At 45.2% G+C, this 12735-nt stretch overlaps 2 protein-coding genes across 9 annotated transcripts in view; both read right to left on the reverse strand.

Annotated features, from left to right (window-relative positions):
• Positions 1–4824, reverse strand: part of SH3PXD2A (SH3 and PX domains 2A) — a 214801-nt gene extending 209977 nt beyond the window's left edge. For 3 of the 5 annotated variants that reach the window (XM_015867111.3, XM_015867109.3, XM_085555259.1), the window contains exon 1: positions 4577–4824. In XM_015867111.3, coding sequence (XP_015722597.2) covers positions 4577–4648 — 72 coding nt within the window. In that variant the 5' untranslated portion in view covers positions 4649–4824. The remainder of the gene's footprint in view (positions 1–4576) is intronic. The other 2 variants (XM_085555250.1, XM_015867110.3) reach the window with 1 other exon arrangement.
• Positions 4825–7494: 2670 nt separating this feature from the next.
• Positions 7495–12735, reverse strand: part of STN1 (STN1 subunit of CST complex) — a 45946-nt gene continuing 40705 nt past the window's right edge. For 2 of the 4 annotated variants that reach the window (XM_085555265.1, XM_085555264.1), the window contains one exon: positions 9937–12000. The gene's annotated coding sequence lies outside the window, so the exon portion shown is untranslated. Of the gene's footprint in view, positions 9323–9936; positions 12001–12735 lie in introns of those variants that run through there. The other 2 variants (XR_014948919.1, XM_085555261.1) reach the window with 2 other exon arrangements.

Here is a 12735-nt window from a genome sequence, read left to right on the forward strand (position 1 = left end):
CTGGGAGACTACGAAATGCTGAGAGTGGGCAGAAAGTCAATGTTTCAAGACAGCAAATAGGAAAAAAATTGCATATAACACTGACCTCATAAAACAAAGGTGCCTTAAAAACTAAAAACCAACAGGACACAATCTCTGATGTTAAAGATAACCTCATTTTTACAAGCAACTCTTCCATCAACAAGTAGCTACAGTGATAATAGAGAGATGCTCACTGGGTGCTACTAAGTGCAGGCAGCTTTGGACTGATGAGGTCTGATCTCCACCTCCTGCTACCTCCACTCACTTGGTTGAATAACTCACCCACATTGTCCAGACTTCTTTAGAAGTGACTCTTTATTTTCTCAGTATGTCTTATCAGACATTAAAAGCAAAAACAACTCCGTAGCCTGCAAAGTCATAACATTTGCATCTGAAACATGCAAAGTAACAGAAATCATCCATGCAGACATAAATCTCCCCCCCCCCAGCAGGATGGTGGCACAGAGTGAGGGAATGTTTGACCCTGAGTGGCTTTTTCTCCCAAGCTCTCCCAGGCTCTGCACACAGGAGATGACAGACATTTTCAGTGTAACCCTTAGACCCAATTCTGAGGAATGATGAAGTCACAAAGGAAACAAGCAATCCTCCGGTTTCCTCCCAGCACCTCAACCAACAATACTAGAAATGGTCATCATTCACACCACTGAGTCAAGATGGATCATTGGCCCTTGGAGGAAAACCACACAGTGTTTCCAGTCAAGGAAAGGAAGGGCAGAAAGATGGATCACAGGACCTCAGTAGGTGCTCCATCTGCTCACAGAACACTGCCTTCTGCTTCACATCAGATCTCTCACAACACTGCCCCTGTGGGCCATGATCTATAGGTCACAAGAGCTCCAGGTAAGCCATGTTCTCTTCATTCCAGAAGAGATCTGGCTCACACTGACCCAACACAGGGGAAATCCAGCTCTTTCTCCCATGGAGCCATGAAGGGCTAATACAAAAGTCCTAGCAGCCATAACACATCTGGATCTTCCTCATCAGCACTAGTTGTCACATAACCAGTGGCCTGCAGCAAAGATAGATGAAGGCAAGGAAAAGTCTGAGCCACTCCTGAGTGTAAGCGGTCAGCAGGAACAAACAAGACATAGGGAAGAGTCAGACCCTAACAGCACATGTTTTTCCTTCAGACTTCACTGACATTTTACAACAGAGCACTTGTGACAAGTGCACACATGGTTTCCTGGGAGCAGCAGTGAAGCCCAATGCAGCAGAATACAACCCTTTACAGCTCAGCAATGCCCACAGAATTTAGTATCCACATCCATACAGCAGGACTCCTATCAGAGCCCATCACGAGCCATTCAGAAGTGGCATTAAGAAATAATAACACTGCTGAGAATGGGGACTACATGCAGGCAAATGCAGATGACTAAAATCAGCAATGCACCTCACTGGAAAGAGACAATGAGGCTACTTCTAAAGCAAGAGCATTGTTTCTTGTTTTTCTTAAGCCTTCCCTCTATGCTTTACAAACCTGAAAAACACACAAAGCCCAGTTGCAACAGGAGAAGAGCAGTGTTGAAAGAGGAAATCCGTGCTGATGAACATATCCCTGCCCTCGGAATAACACAGGCACACTTAGGGACCTCAGAACTGACCTCAGGCATATAAATGTCTAGTGAGACACACACATCAGTAACTACTCAGGGAAGAGCAAATTGTTGGGATGGGGAGGGGTGAACCCTATTCGCTTGCCTTCTAATGAACATTACCATTACCCAGATGCTGTGAAAATGTGAACAGGTGAAGGTGTTAAGCTGTTCTCACTTTGCTGAGTGCAGGATCAAGCACATCTGCTAGGCAGAACCTCCCTGCAGGACTCCCTAAGGAGGCAGACAGATGGGTAACTGGTAAGCTAACTGGCTGGAGATAACCTGGAAGCAGAGAGGGGATCATGTCTTCTTTAAGTTTTTCTATGAATGGTTTAAGGAGGGAAGAATCAATAGTGGATCTCTTTAGAGAAACCATTGTTGTTTTGGGATCACTGCATGTTTAATACAGATTATAAACTAGTGAAGCAACCCCACAGACAGACTGAACTTCTGCAACTGAGAGAAGAGACTTTTAGATTGCTTGCAGCGTAGCAAAGAACAGGAAAGGGATTTGGATTTTGTTACCAGCTTTTTTTGCTTCAGAATCTCCAACTGACATAATCAGCCATTCACAAATGTCCTAATTAACCCAGCTTCAGCACAGCATAGCTCAGCCAATAGATGACCCCTGCAGCACCAAGGGTCTTTCCAGCAGACCCAGACTTGATCTTCCTGACATTGTTCTTGTAAAAGGACAAGGGGAAAGCACAGAGATGTAGCATTTTTACAATATTAACATCAAGTGCAAATTAATTCTTAAAAGACCACTAGTACAAAGAATAGGAAATGAATTCAGAAAACCAGAAGTTCTAAGAGCAGTAGTGGCTTATATTGGGATGTTCCATACAGGAGACATACAATTTATTCACCCAGCCCTCTCTTTATCCTTCTACATGCTGCCCTCCAGGGCCACCAGCTGAGCAGGTATCTTTGTGTTCCTCCACTGCTGACAAGAATGCAGAGGGAAGCATGGTAGACTCCTTCCCCAGCAGTCATTTCCTATGGGTGTGAGTGGCTGGGTTCATATCAAATAGCACTGGATCTAAGATTTTAATCTCTTCCCATGCACAGGGCCCTACAAATCTTCCAGCAAGGTTAATCTCTTCAGAAGTTTCACACAGAGGGACAACAGCAAAGGATATACAAAGCCACTTCTAGTTTTATTTCCTGAGTCAAGGCCACAAAAGCTGTGCTATCAAGATAGACACCTGCTCCAGGGCATGATTCCTTCTAGGCCAAGCATGCAGGATACAGGGGCTTATATGCCATTCACATTTAGCCCTCTCCATATGCCCTCAATGCCTAAAAACCTGTCTTCATCTCTCCAGGATCCACTATGGCCCTGAGAGATCACAATTAAAAGGAAAGGAGTTCAAGCTAAAAATGCCTGAAATACCGACATCACCTTCCACCAGAGAAACGCATCATTCATCTGATGCCAAATGCTTCACGTGGCCTTAAGGCACAGAATGAAAGTGCTTAGGGATGTTGGAAGCAAAAGGGCTTTCTGATATTACAGAACCAAAATACAGCAAAGAGCAGCAAGCTTTGCACTGTCCAAAGTATACACAGGCAATGGACAGAATCCCAAGCCACGTTTATGTTCATTTTGGAAGAAAATAGTGGTTTCATGCTGAAAGAGCACAGAACCAAACCAGTAGTGACCAATGGATTGGATCCAGGGAGTTAAATTCTTTGACAGTCCAAGTTCACCCTGAGTGAAGTACTCCAGCCAAAGCCAGACGAACGGCTGCAGTACATTCATCTGCAGCAAACTGCAATCTAGGAAACAAAGCAGCTGCCAAGACTTTTGGACCTATGGGTTAATTCATTCATCTCAAGTAAAGAGATTCACAAGGACATGGATAATTTTTAATTGAATTATTCCAGAGCTTGTTCGTGAAACAAGATTCATTGTGCTGAATGCTGTTCAGCCAGAGACCACGGGTTACTCAGACGAAAGGCAGATGCGACACCATTTATACAACAAACCATTTAATTTACCTTTTTTTCTTTTGGTCAAGAATTGAACAGACAAGAACATGGAAATGTAGAGAAAAAGACAATATTAGACATAAATCCCTTTTCTCCAGTTATTTTCCAACAAAGAAAAAAATCAACTTTCATTTCTCCCAGTGCTCGGGAAGGTATCGTTCCCAGCCCTTTTGTCTACCTTGCTGCTTGGCAGTCATACATCTCCACAGAGGCTTCACAACCTCTGATGCCAAATCGCAGTCACCTTTCAGGTGAGATAACAGTGGCGTCAGCCACTGCTCAGTGACAATCTGCAAAAGCAGCCTTTCCTGCCTGGGAAGCAGTAAATGAGCAGCAGACTGAAGACACCGGTCCAGCTGGCACAGTGGGAGCAGACCTGGAGCTCCCACTCTTATGAATGGGGCACAAGACGTTTAATTGTAAAGCTGAAGCTCTGACGCGCTGTGCATCCGCAGCTCAGCATCTCTCAGCAACATAGTGCCCTCTAGCCTTGACCTGGGTTGCAGCTTAAGCCTCAGAGGAAAACGCTCAGCGATGTGAAATACTAATACAAAACTTTACATCCGATCTCCAGCGTTATCTTTCATGCAGCCCATACAAATGCCACCAGTTCAAAGGATTCTGGCAGACACGCAGTGCCAGGAAGCACAGCAGCTCAGAGCAGTTTGACACCGCAGGCAGCAGCACCCCTGGGCAATTCCTTACCAAAGCGGGATGGTTTACCTCCCGTACACAGAAAATCCAAACTCCTGTGTATCTAAACACAGGTTGTATTTGGAGAAGAAACTTAAAGGACCGTGTGCAGCTAAAACCCAGAAGAACCAGAGGCAGGGAATGAAGAAAAGATGTATTTTCTAACCACGGGCAAAATCTACTCCTCTGTTTGCCGTGATCTCCCGCCGCACACGTGCATCGCCCCCCCGTCGGGCCCCGCCGCCACTCACGTAGTGCTTCGAGGGGTTCCTTCTCTTCTCCACGTCCACCACGTTGGCATCCAGCACGCTGTACGACAGCATCTTCGCTCACCCCGCGGTTCCCTCCCTACGCTGGCAGCACCCTCCGCCGCGCTGCCCGCCGCGGCGATGCCGGCCGGCACGGCGGGCGGGAGCGAGGGAGGACGCCCCGATGCCGGCTCCGCCCCGTCCGCGGCGGCGGCTTCTCCCCGCTCCCGGAGGCGGCCCTGCCCCTGTCCGAGCCCGGCCCGCAGCCACAGGGAACGGCCCGACCCCGCCTCGAGGCGGCACCGGGGGGCGCGGCCTGCCCTGAGATGGCGGTGCCTCGCGAGCAGCCGGCGGTAGAGGGACCCCGCTATGTCCCGGAGCCGTCCCCTAAGGCTGAGCGGGGTGCTCGGGGCACTCAGACACTAAAACAAGTGGCCGAAATTTGGCACAGCGGGGGCCGGTGCCCCATGGGGGGGGGGGTAAGGAAGCAAGGGGGGCGGAGCTGTGCAAACTATCCGCCAGGTGGGCTGCTGGTGATAGACCAACTCTTTCTACACAGCTGTGAAAGGAGCCTCGTCTTTCCCTGGTCACACTTAAAGCAGAGCTAGCGCCAGATATTTCATGTGCTTCACGAGTCACCGTGACTTTGTGTGTGATTATTCTGGATGTTTTTATTATGGAAAAGAGGACTCGGGTGCGATCTCCCAGCCAGCAGCTCATTTCATTAAGAGACATTCACCAAACTAACTAAATGAAGTCACCAAAACCTCTTTTTCCTCCACATTTCCCAATAAGTTCCCACAGCACTGCTTACATCTGCAGACCTGCAAGCCTAGCAGGGCAGAAAGGCCCCAGCTCCTGGCAAAAGGATATTCCCTATTTACAGGGAAAGAACGGTCAGCTTCAGTGGGGTTTCAACACACACCCTATAAGTGTATTTTCAGAATCACAGCTTTTGTGCTGCTGTAACACAACAGAAAGTGCAGCAATGACATCTTAGCAGCAAGGTCTTCGGCTGCAGCGAGTGAAAACACGCTCAAAAGCAACAACTATAGACACAAAAACAAAGGAGAGAATCTACTGACCTTTGGAAGACCTCAGGTATGCAGGGATCCAGCAAAATCCCCTCACTTCCAACTGACAGCCCTTAAATAAGGTCTGGGATGGGTTGGATCCTGGCTCCACCCCTTGCAGTCACTCAGGGGCATTGCCTGCACCTGCTGCTTGCACCTGCACTCCCCTGGGTTGGTCCTGCCCTCCCACCAGGTGTTCAATCAGTGCCTCATGGCTCAGTATTTTCACTACAGCTGTTATTAGCTCTCTGACATGCATTGCAAAGCGTGCACTGAAATCACAAAGCCACCAACAACTGAGCTTGAAGGCTGATGTCTGAAAGTGAGAAGTTGGCAGCTGGTTGCCACTGGCAGCTTCAGAAGTGGACACAAAATAAAACGGGAGCAAGGCCATAGCACAGCTACCTGCTGCATAACGCTGCCCTTCCAGCACACAGCAGGAGATGCTCTGACCTGGCCTCCTCCTCCTACCACACACAGTTACCAGAACTAGAGAGCTGACAGATGCTCACATCCTGGCACCCCATGCTGAGATGCGTGCTAACACTAGATTGCCTTCTGGTAACCGGGTGGCCGGCAGAGGGGAGATGTTCTCGCCTTCACCATCGCTTTTTTCCTTCAATGCACTCCCTGCCCTGCTCTTCTTCGCAGGACACCCCACCTCTAATCTGCTTGCATGACACAAGGCAGTAGAGCAATTATTTATATTAGAAACCTTTACTGTTTAGACTGGCCAAGAAGTCCCCGGTGTGCAGAGCAAACAAAGAAAATTCTTCCCTGCAAATGTAAATATTCAAATAACCCATTGATAAAAATATACTCAGCATGGCCGGTCTTTGGGGTCTTGGATGCCTCTTTCCCGTGAGCCATTATCAATATACATTACACATTCCATCCTCTTCTATCACTCTGTCCAGAAAAGAATAAAGGGCTTCCCACATCGCTTTAAACACTCGGGGTTTGTTTTAAATCAGCTTTCAAAACATTTCATTGTGAGGGAAAAAAGAAAACATACATCACTCTCCAAACACTTTGCCCCCATCCTTCCTGACATTCTTACTAACTGGCATGTCCATACGGGTACTCTCTCTCATCTAGTTTTGCAAGGAGCTGCTATTTTCAGTCAAACCCTAATGGTGCTTGGAGGTTCGTGCCCCCCTTGGTGACAACCCTGTACTTGCACATCATCTGGTTCACTGTTCACCTTCTTTCTGCACAAGGCAGCTTAATTGTTCACTGCTCCAGCCAATCTTCTGCAGCTGCAAAGCCTGCCCAGCCCTTGTGTATATACAAGCTTCTCGTCTCCTCCATCTGCTGCTTTTACTCTCATTTTCACCTTCTGCTCCCCTTGTTTGTCTGCTGCAGACATCCATTTCCATAGGAAAAAATGTATGTTGCTAGGGGCATGGATTGTTCTTTTAAAGTATGTACAACGCCCAGTCTAGTGGGAGTCTGATCCCGCACCACTGCAAGACTGGCAGAAAATAACTGAAACCACTTATTATGCTGCGGGCTTCAGAAAATCTGCTCCTCTCTTCAGCAGCAGCAGCTGAGAAAAGGGAGCTGACAGCACCTGCTCAGCCCCTTCTGCTGGAGAGGCAGGATTGGCTGCCCCGGGTCTCAAGGAGAGGAAAGCAGCAAGGAGGGCAAAGCACAGCAGGCTCCTTGGGCTTCGTGCATTGAAGAGCCTGTTGTACTCGAGTGGGACCATGAAAGCACAGACTGAGGCACTGCAGTTTCATAGCAAAGTTACTAACTCTAGAAATTCTAATCTTAAGTCTCCTAGAATTCATATTTCTTTAAGTCTCCGTTACTGAATTCCTGCCATGACAAATAACATCACTGTTATTAGCAATAAACTTAATATGTTTATTCATATCAACAGCTGATTTAATAGTTCACCTTTACAGACTCGTGGTCCAGTAAAATCCACCTGAGGAGCAGGATGAAGGATTCAGACTTCTGAAGAGCAATTTGAAAAGCTGCAAAAGGAGCTTTCTTTTTCTTTCTTTCCTGGCCAAACAGGTAACCACATCAGCCTCTCAGATGCAATACAGCTTCAACCCAGCAACCTCAATTTTATTCTAATTCCACAAAAGCCGATGTGATAGGAATATGCATATGATGGTCTCAGAGCTGCAGCATGACTCATATTTTCATATTGCAGGAGGACTTGGTCATGCTGGCTAATTTTTGCAGATAAGCATTTGAGTTGTAAATTGAGAACACTTGGATCATAAAGTCAGCAAGAAAATAAAACAAGGGTCTGATTTTTCTGTGCTTCATTAAAGCCATTTGTAATACCTCTTATTAATTCATGGCGTATCACTAAAGATAAGTAAGACTCGGTAAATATCATTCAACATACTGTAGCATAACGACCCCTTCTGAGTGCCTTGAGTTGCTGTTTAAAGACAATGTTTCCTTCCCGCTTTTGATTTTCCATTTGCTGAGGTCTGCCCTTGCAACACACCGATATTTTCTTGTCCCATTTACAATGAGCAGCTCTAACGGTGCTCATCACCTTGGGGGGAAGCAAAGCGCCTCCTGAGTTCAGCCGCCGGTGGGGAGTGTTTCAGTGCTGTGCATGACAAATTAGCCACACAACTCATTACCGGCAACTCCAGTTGCATGCATAATCTGCTAGACATGGTACTAGAGATGTGCCCCTTAGCGTTTTCTTGGCTCTGATGTGCTGCAACAGCACAACACAGAGGCTTTGTTACACTCCCATCTCAACTTCTGTACTTAGAAAACCTCAGTTCTTAAGAGGGCTGCTTTCCATGCTGTTCTTCCACTTCAGGTTTTCAACACATGCCTTTTGATATAAGTGACAAGAATAATAGAGCCCGTCTGGCATTCAGATCTCAGACTCTGAAACACAAAGCACAATACAATCTTTTTTCCCCCCCTATTTTTCAAAAAAGTGAATTGCATCCCATCTCCTTGGGAGATTACTGCTTTTCAAATGGAATTCACTCTTGGGATAAATAGGCTCAGCTAATGTAGTAGAAAGGAGCTGAAGAAACCAGCTGCAGCCCCACAAGATCAGCAGTGTACCCCTTTGCCTCTCAGCCTCCTCCACCAGCACGCTGGTTTATCAACCCAAGTGCAGCCTCGTACAATGGGAAAACTTAAATAACCATTCTCCCTGCTAGCAGTGAACGTGCTTTCCCAACGGTGTAACAGCTTTCAGTCGCACTATAAAAGAGCTGCTTTATTCTCTTTACTTAAATTATAGATTAGCCTTTCCTTGATCCAGCTATCTCAGAATTTAACCTTTTCATGACTAACATTATTTTTCAGTCCTCTCTTACCAAAGATGGGGATTAAAGACTTGAAACAGCAGTAGGTGCATCTCACGCTCTGTTTAGGGTAGCAGCAGCACACTGCAAACTGTTTTTCATCCACGTACACCTTGTACTTTTCCGTTGTTATGAAGGTTTTGTAGATATCTGATGACATAGTTTAAAAACATAAAATAAAACAAGCCCAAACCACACTTTTCTTATGTACTGTATAAACATCAGGCTTACATTTGTGACAGCTGAAGTTTATCAAACTGATCACAGGTTTGGATTGGGATTCCCCAGGCTAATTCCCAGATGCTGTCCCTGACTTCAGTTTCCATCACTGTTCCCAAAGGACACCTCAATACTGGCTTCAGCCTCATCCTCTGCAAAAAAAACCTCTTGACAATCATTTGTTGAAAATACAGGCTTGTTACTAATGAATTAATCTAGGAAGCAGTAGTTTTCATTTGCGTTTTCTTCCCATGTTAGTTCTAAGTATACGCATGGACAATGCGTCCTCAATATTAAGATATAAAATTTCCACCAAGTCCCATTTAGACTTCAATTTCCCTGTTCGCTATTTTTACTCACTCAACTCCTAAAGCCAAAAGGTAATTTTATTTGGCTGCACACCCACTAGAAAATGTAGAAAAGCTTAACTGCCAATATCCAAATGAGAATGTTTGATAGGTAGACTGTGAATTGTGCAAAAGCGTGGATAAAATCTTATGGAAAGTTAGTTTAGAACTGCAGTTAGACCACAGATGACAAAAACACAATCTTAACACTACAAACTCCTGCCGTAGTGCAGTGCATTAATAGTTCTGTTTTATTTAAAGTCACTTCCATGTGAAAGCAAAGTAGTTTTCCCATCACATAGTGACTTCTTTAGGAGGTGTGTTTTTGGATCTCCTGAGCATCGTGGGCAGATACAAGCAGGTTTTTTCTTCCCCAGTCATTTGGCTTTGTAAGGCAGTAATGTCTAGAAAACCAAACACTATGTAGGATGTTTATTGCTTGGAGAACTAAGAACGACATTGTCCAAAACCAGAGAACAGGAAAGCAGGACCTGCCATAAGCATTCTTTTCTGCTGCGGAGCATGGAGCAGTGCCACTACCTGCTATGCTATCCAGGTGACTTCAGTCATCTGTTTGGATCCATCAGGTTGTAACAGCATCTGGGTCCTGAACATTTGGATCACTTTAGCAGCCAACTCCTATGCTACCATCTTGTTTCAAGCATCAAAAGGATTCGTCTTTTAGAAAAGACCTGCAGAACACACAAACTGCTAAAGGACAGTGACAGGAATGCAGAGGAAGAGCAGATACATATTGCTGTGCTCCAGATAAATTTGTGCAGCTGTTTATGATAAACGTTCCCTTACTCCAGTTTTTTCATGCCTTCATTTCCTCCCTTCCTTTCTATTTACAGAAAATAAAATAGTACAGGTCCTTGCTTTCAATTACACGCAGCACCTGCTGCCTGTTCTGAAACAGATGTCTGAAGCATCATTAGGCGATTATTGCCCAGCCTTTTTCAGTGGGACTAATTTCAAACATCTTTTTGTGAAATCCTCCTCCCTCTGCTTCCTCTCCATTTCTCATCTTTTCCTACATTCAGAGGTCCAAGAAAAATTCCTCTCTGTATCAGTTTGCTCCTGTTCTGTTTGTTCTGGATCATTGTAACCACAGACGAACAAAGAGACTATAACTACTGTGAACCAGGAATTAAGTTCAAGTGACATTATTGGAGAACACAAAAAAGACAAGGTGAGGGAAGAAAACAATAAAGGAGTATTAGTCAGCAGTGGAGGCAGCAGTTTGAGAACACCAGCTGGCTTGGTATGGCTCAGGCTTTGTGGACATTACAGCAAAGAAGTTTCACACACATGCAAGAACAACTCCTACAGTCTCAATGTGAATGAGTTAAGTTTTGGCAGAAGGAGAGAAAACGAACTCCCAGCACCCTTTTTCATTTCCTTACCACCTTGTACACTGGCAAGAAAGCACATTTTAAAATTGGGTAGGCCTGTAGGGCTTTCTGTGCTGACTATTGTTGGGGAACACATTTGTGGGAACCAACTCCTCTCTCTTGGTTCCACGTATCACCATAATATTTGGATGAGGTCCCCACTACTGGGAGGAACCACAAACGTCCAGTTCATAACAGACTTGGCACATGCTTCATTTAATCACACTGACTGTTATGCAATGACATGTATTTGAGGTTTCTCTTACCATTCTCCTAGCAGAGACAGGACTACTTTCCACTCTGCTTTACTTTAATCTGGGGAAATTAAAGAGATTAATAAAGAAAGTAGATGTCTCAACCTATCCAAGCAGCTATTCCTCCCGTTGTCAACAAAGACAAGCAGATGTTTGGGCCCGTACATGCTCACACATTCACAGCTTGCTCATCCCAGGCTAAGCTGGCACACAGCTCCAGTTCTGGCTGGCACGAAAGGAGTGTTCATTCTTCCAATCAATAACAAAAAGCGAGCTAAAACAAGTGCTGTAGGACATGCTGTGCCAGGTTAATTGGCACCACACTGCTACTTGTTGAAAACTGTTCCTTAAGGTTATTTCTCTCACTGGCAAATTCCAGGTTACATTCGGGCAATTTTGTTAATCTGGGCCGATTTCAACTTGTAAGTTACTGCGACTAAAACAGTATATTCTCCACAGTGCATTTAAAACACATTAGTGGGAATGGGCTGGTGGCGTCCCTAACAATCCATTACACAACTCTCTACCTTGATAAAGATGCTGCAGTTTCCTATCATGCTCATCTGCATTGGGGAGACCTCTGTCAGCAAACTTCAGGAAGTAACAGTCCATTCAGTCCTTCAAAGAGCACTGCAGAACAAGTAAACAAGTAGTTCTCACTGCAGAAGTAGCAAGAATTGGTTCCTTGTGATCATCTTGTGTGCAATTTCTTTAGCATCGTATGACGATTTCTTCCTTCCCCTTACTGTTGGCACTCATTTGGGCTTCCCTGTTCTATCAGTGCCTCCACTTTCTCAAAACATGCGAGACTAAAAGATCTTCAGGTCTTCTGCCCCTGTTAACAAGCCAAAAGAGTACAAAATCACTTGGGACAGTGAGACAGAAGAGTCTGACAAATACCCAGACATACAGCACAATTACATCAAACACAGAACAGAATGACAGCTTCTCATTGAAAAAATATATCAGCCTGAGAGGAGACATTACCTAAGAGATGCACAAACTACAAGTCTACATCAACTTGACAGAATACCTATGTGACAAAAATCTACAGAAGGACTTGAAAGTGCCAGGGGGAGGCAGATGGCTTCTGCCATCTGCAAGAACAACTTGTACTTGCTCCAGTTTGGGCAAGATACAAGTGTTTTAATTTTTAGTTCTATTTATTTCACACCTGGATATAAGCAAAAACTCACATCTAGAAACGTTCAGGGTTTTCCTGAAACTGCATCTCATTCCTGTTGCAGTCTATGTGGTAAAGGAAAGATAAAGGCTGAAGCAATGATGTCTGCCTCTTCTGGTGCCCGGACAAAGCACAGCCTGCTGGAAACTGAATGGGCTGTGAACAACATCAGGTTGGTTAGGTGGAGAATTAAGCTGATATTTTCAGTTGCCAACAGCTTGACAAACATATCTGAGTTAGGAAAGATAAAGGGAACAAAAGAGGAAGGAAGGGGGTTTGACCACAACCCATGGTACAGAGCTGAATGATGAGACTATGAACGAAATGAAAGGCCTGAGAAATGACAATTAAAGGCGAGAGTGGAGGGCAGAAATAGGTGCAAGAAAT

Source organism: Coturnix japonica, chromosome 8 (assembly GCF_054131305.1).
Source record: "Coturnix japonica strain WE chromosome 8, WE-NBRP24, whole genome shotgun sequence".
In the NCBI taxonomy this organism is placed as follows: Eukaryota; Metazoa; Chordata; class Aves; order Galliformes; family Phasianidae; genus Coturnix; species Coturnix japonica.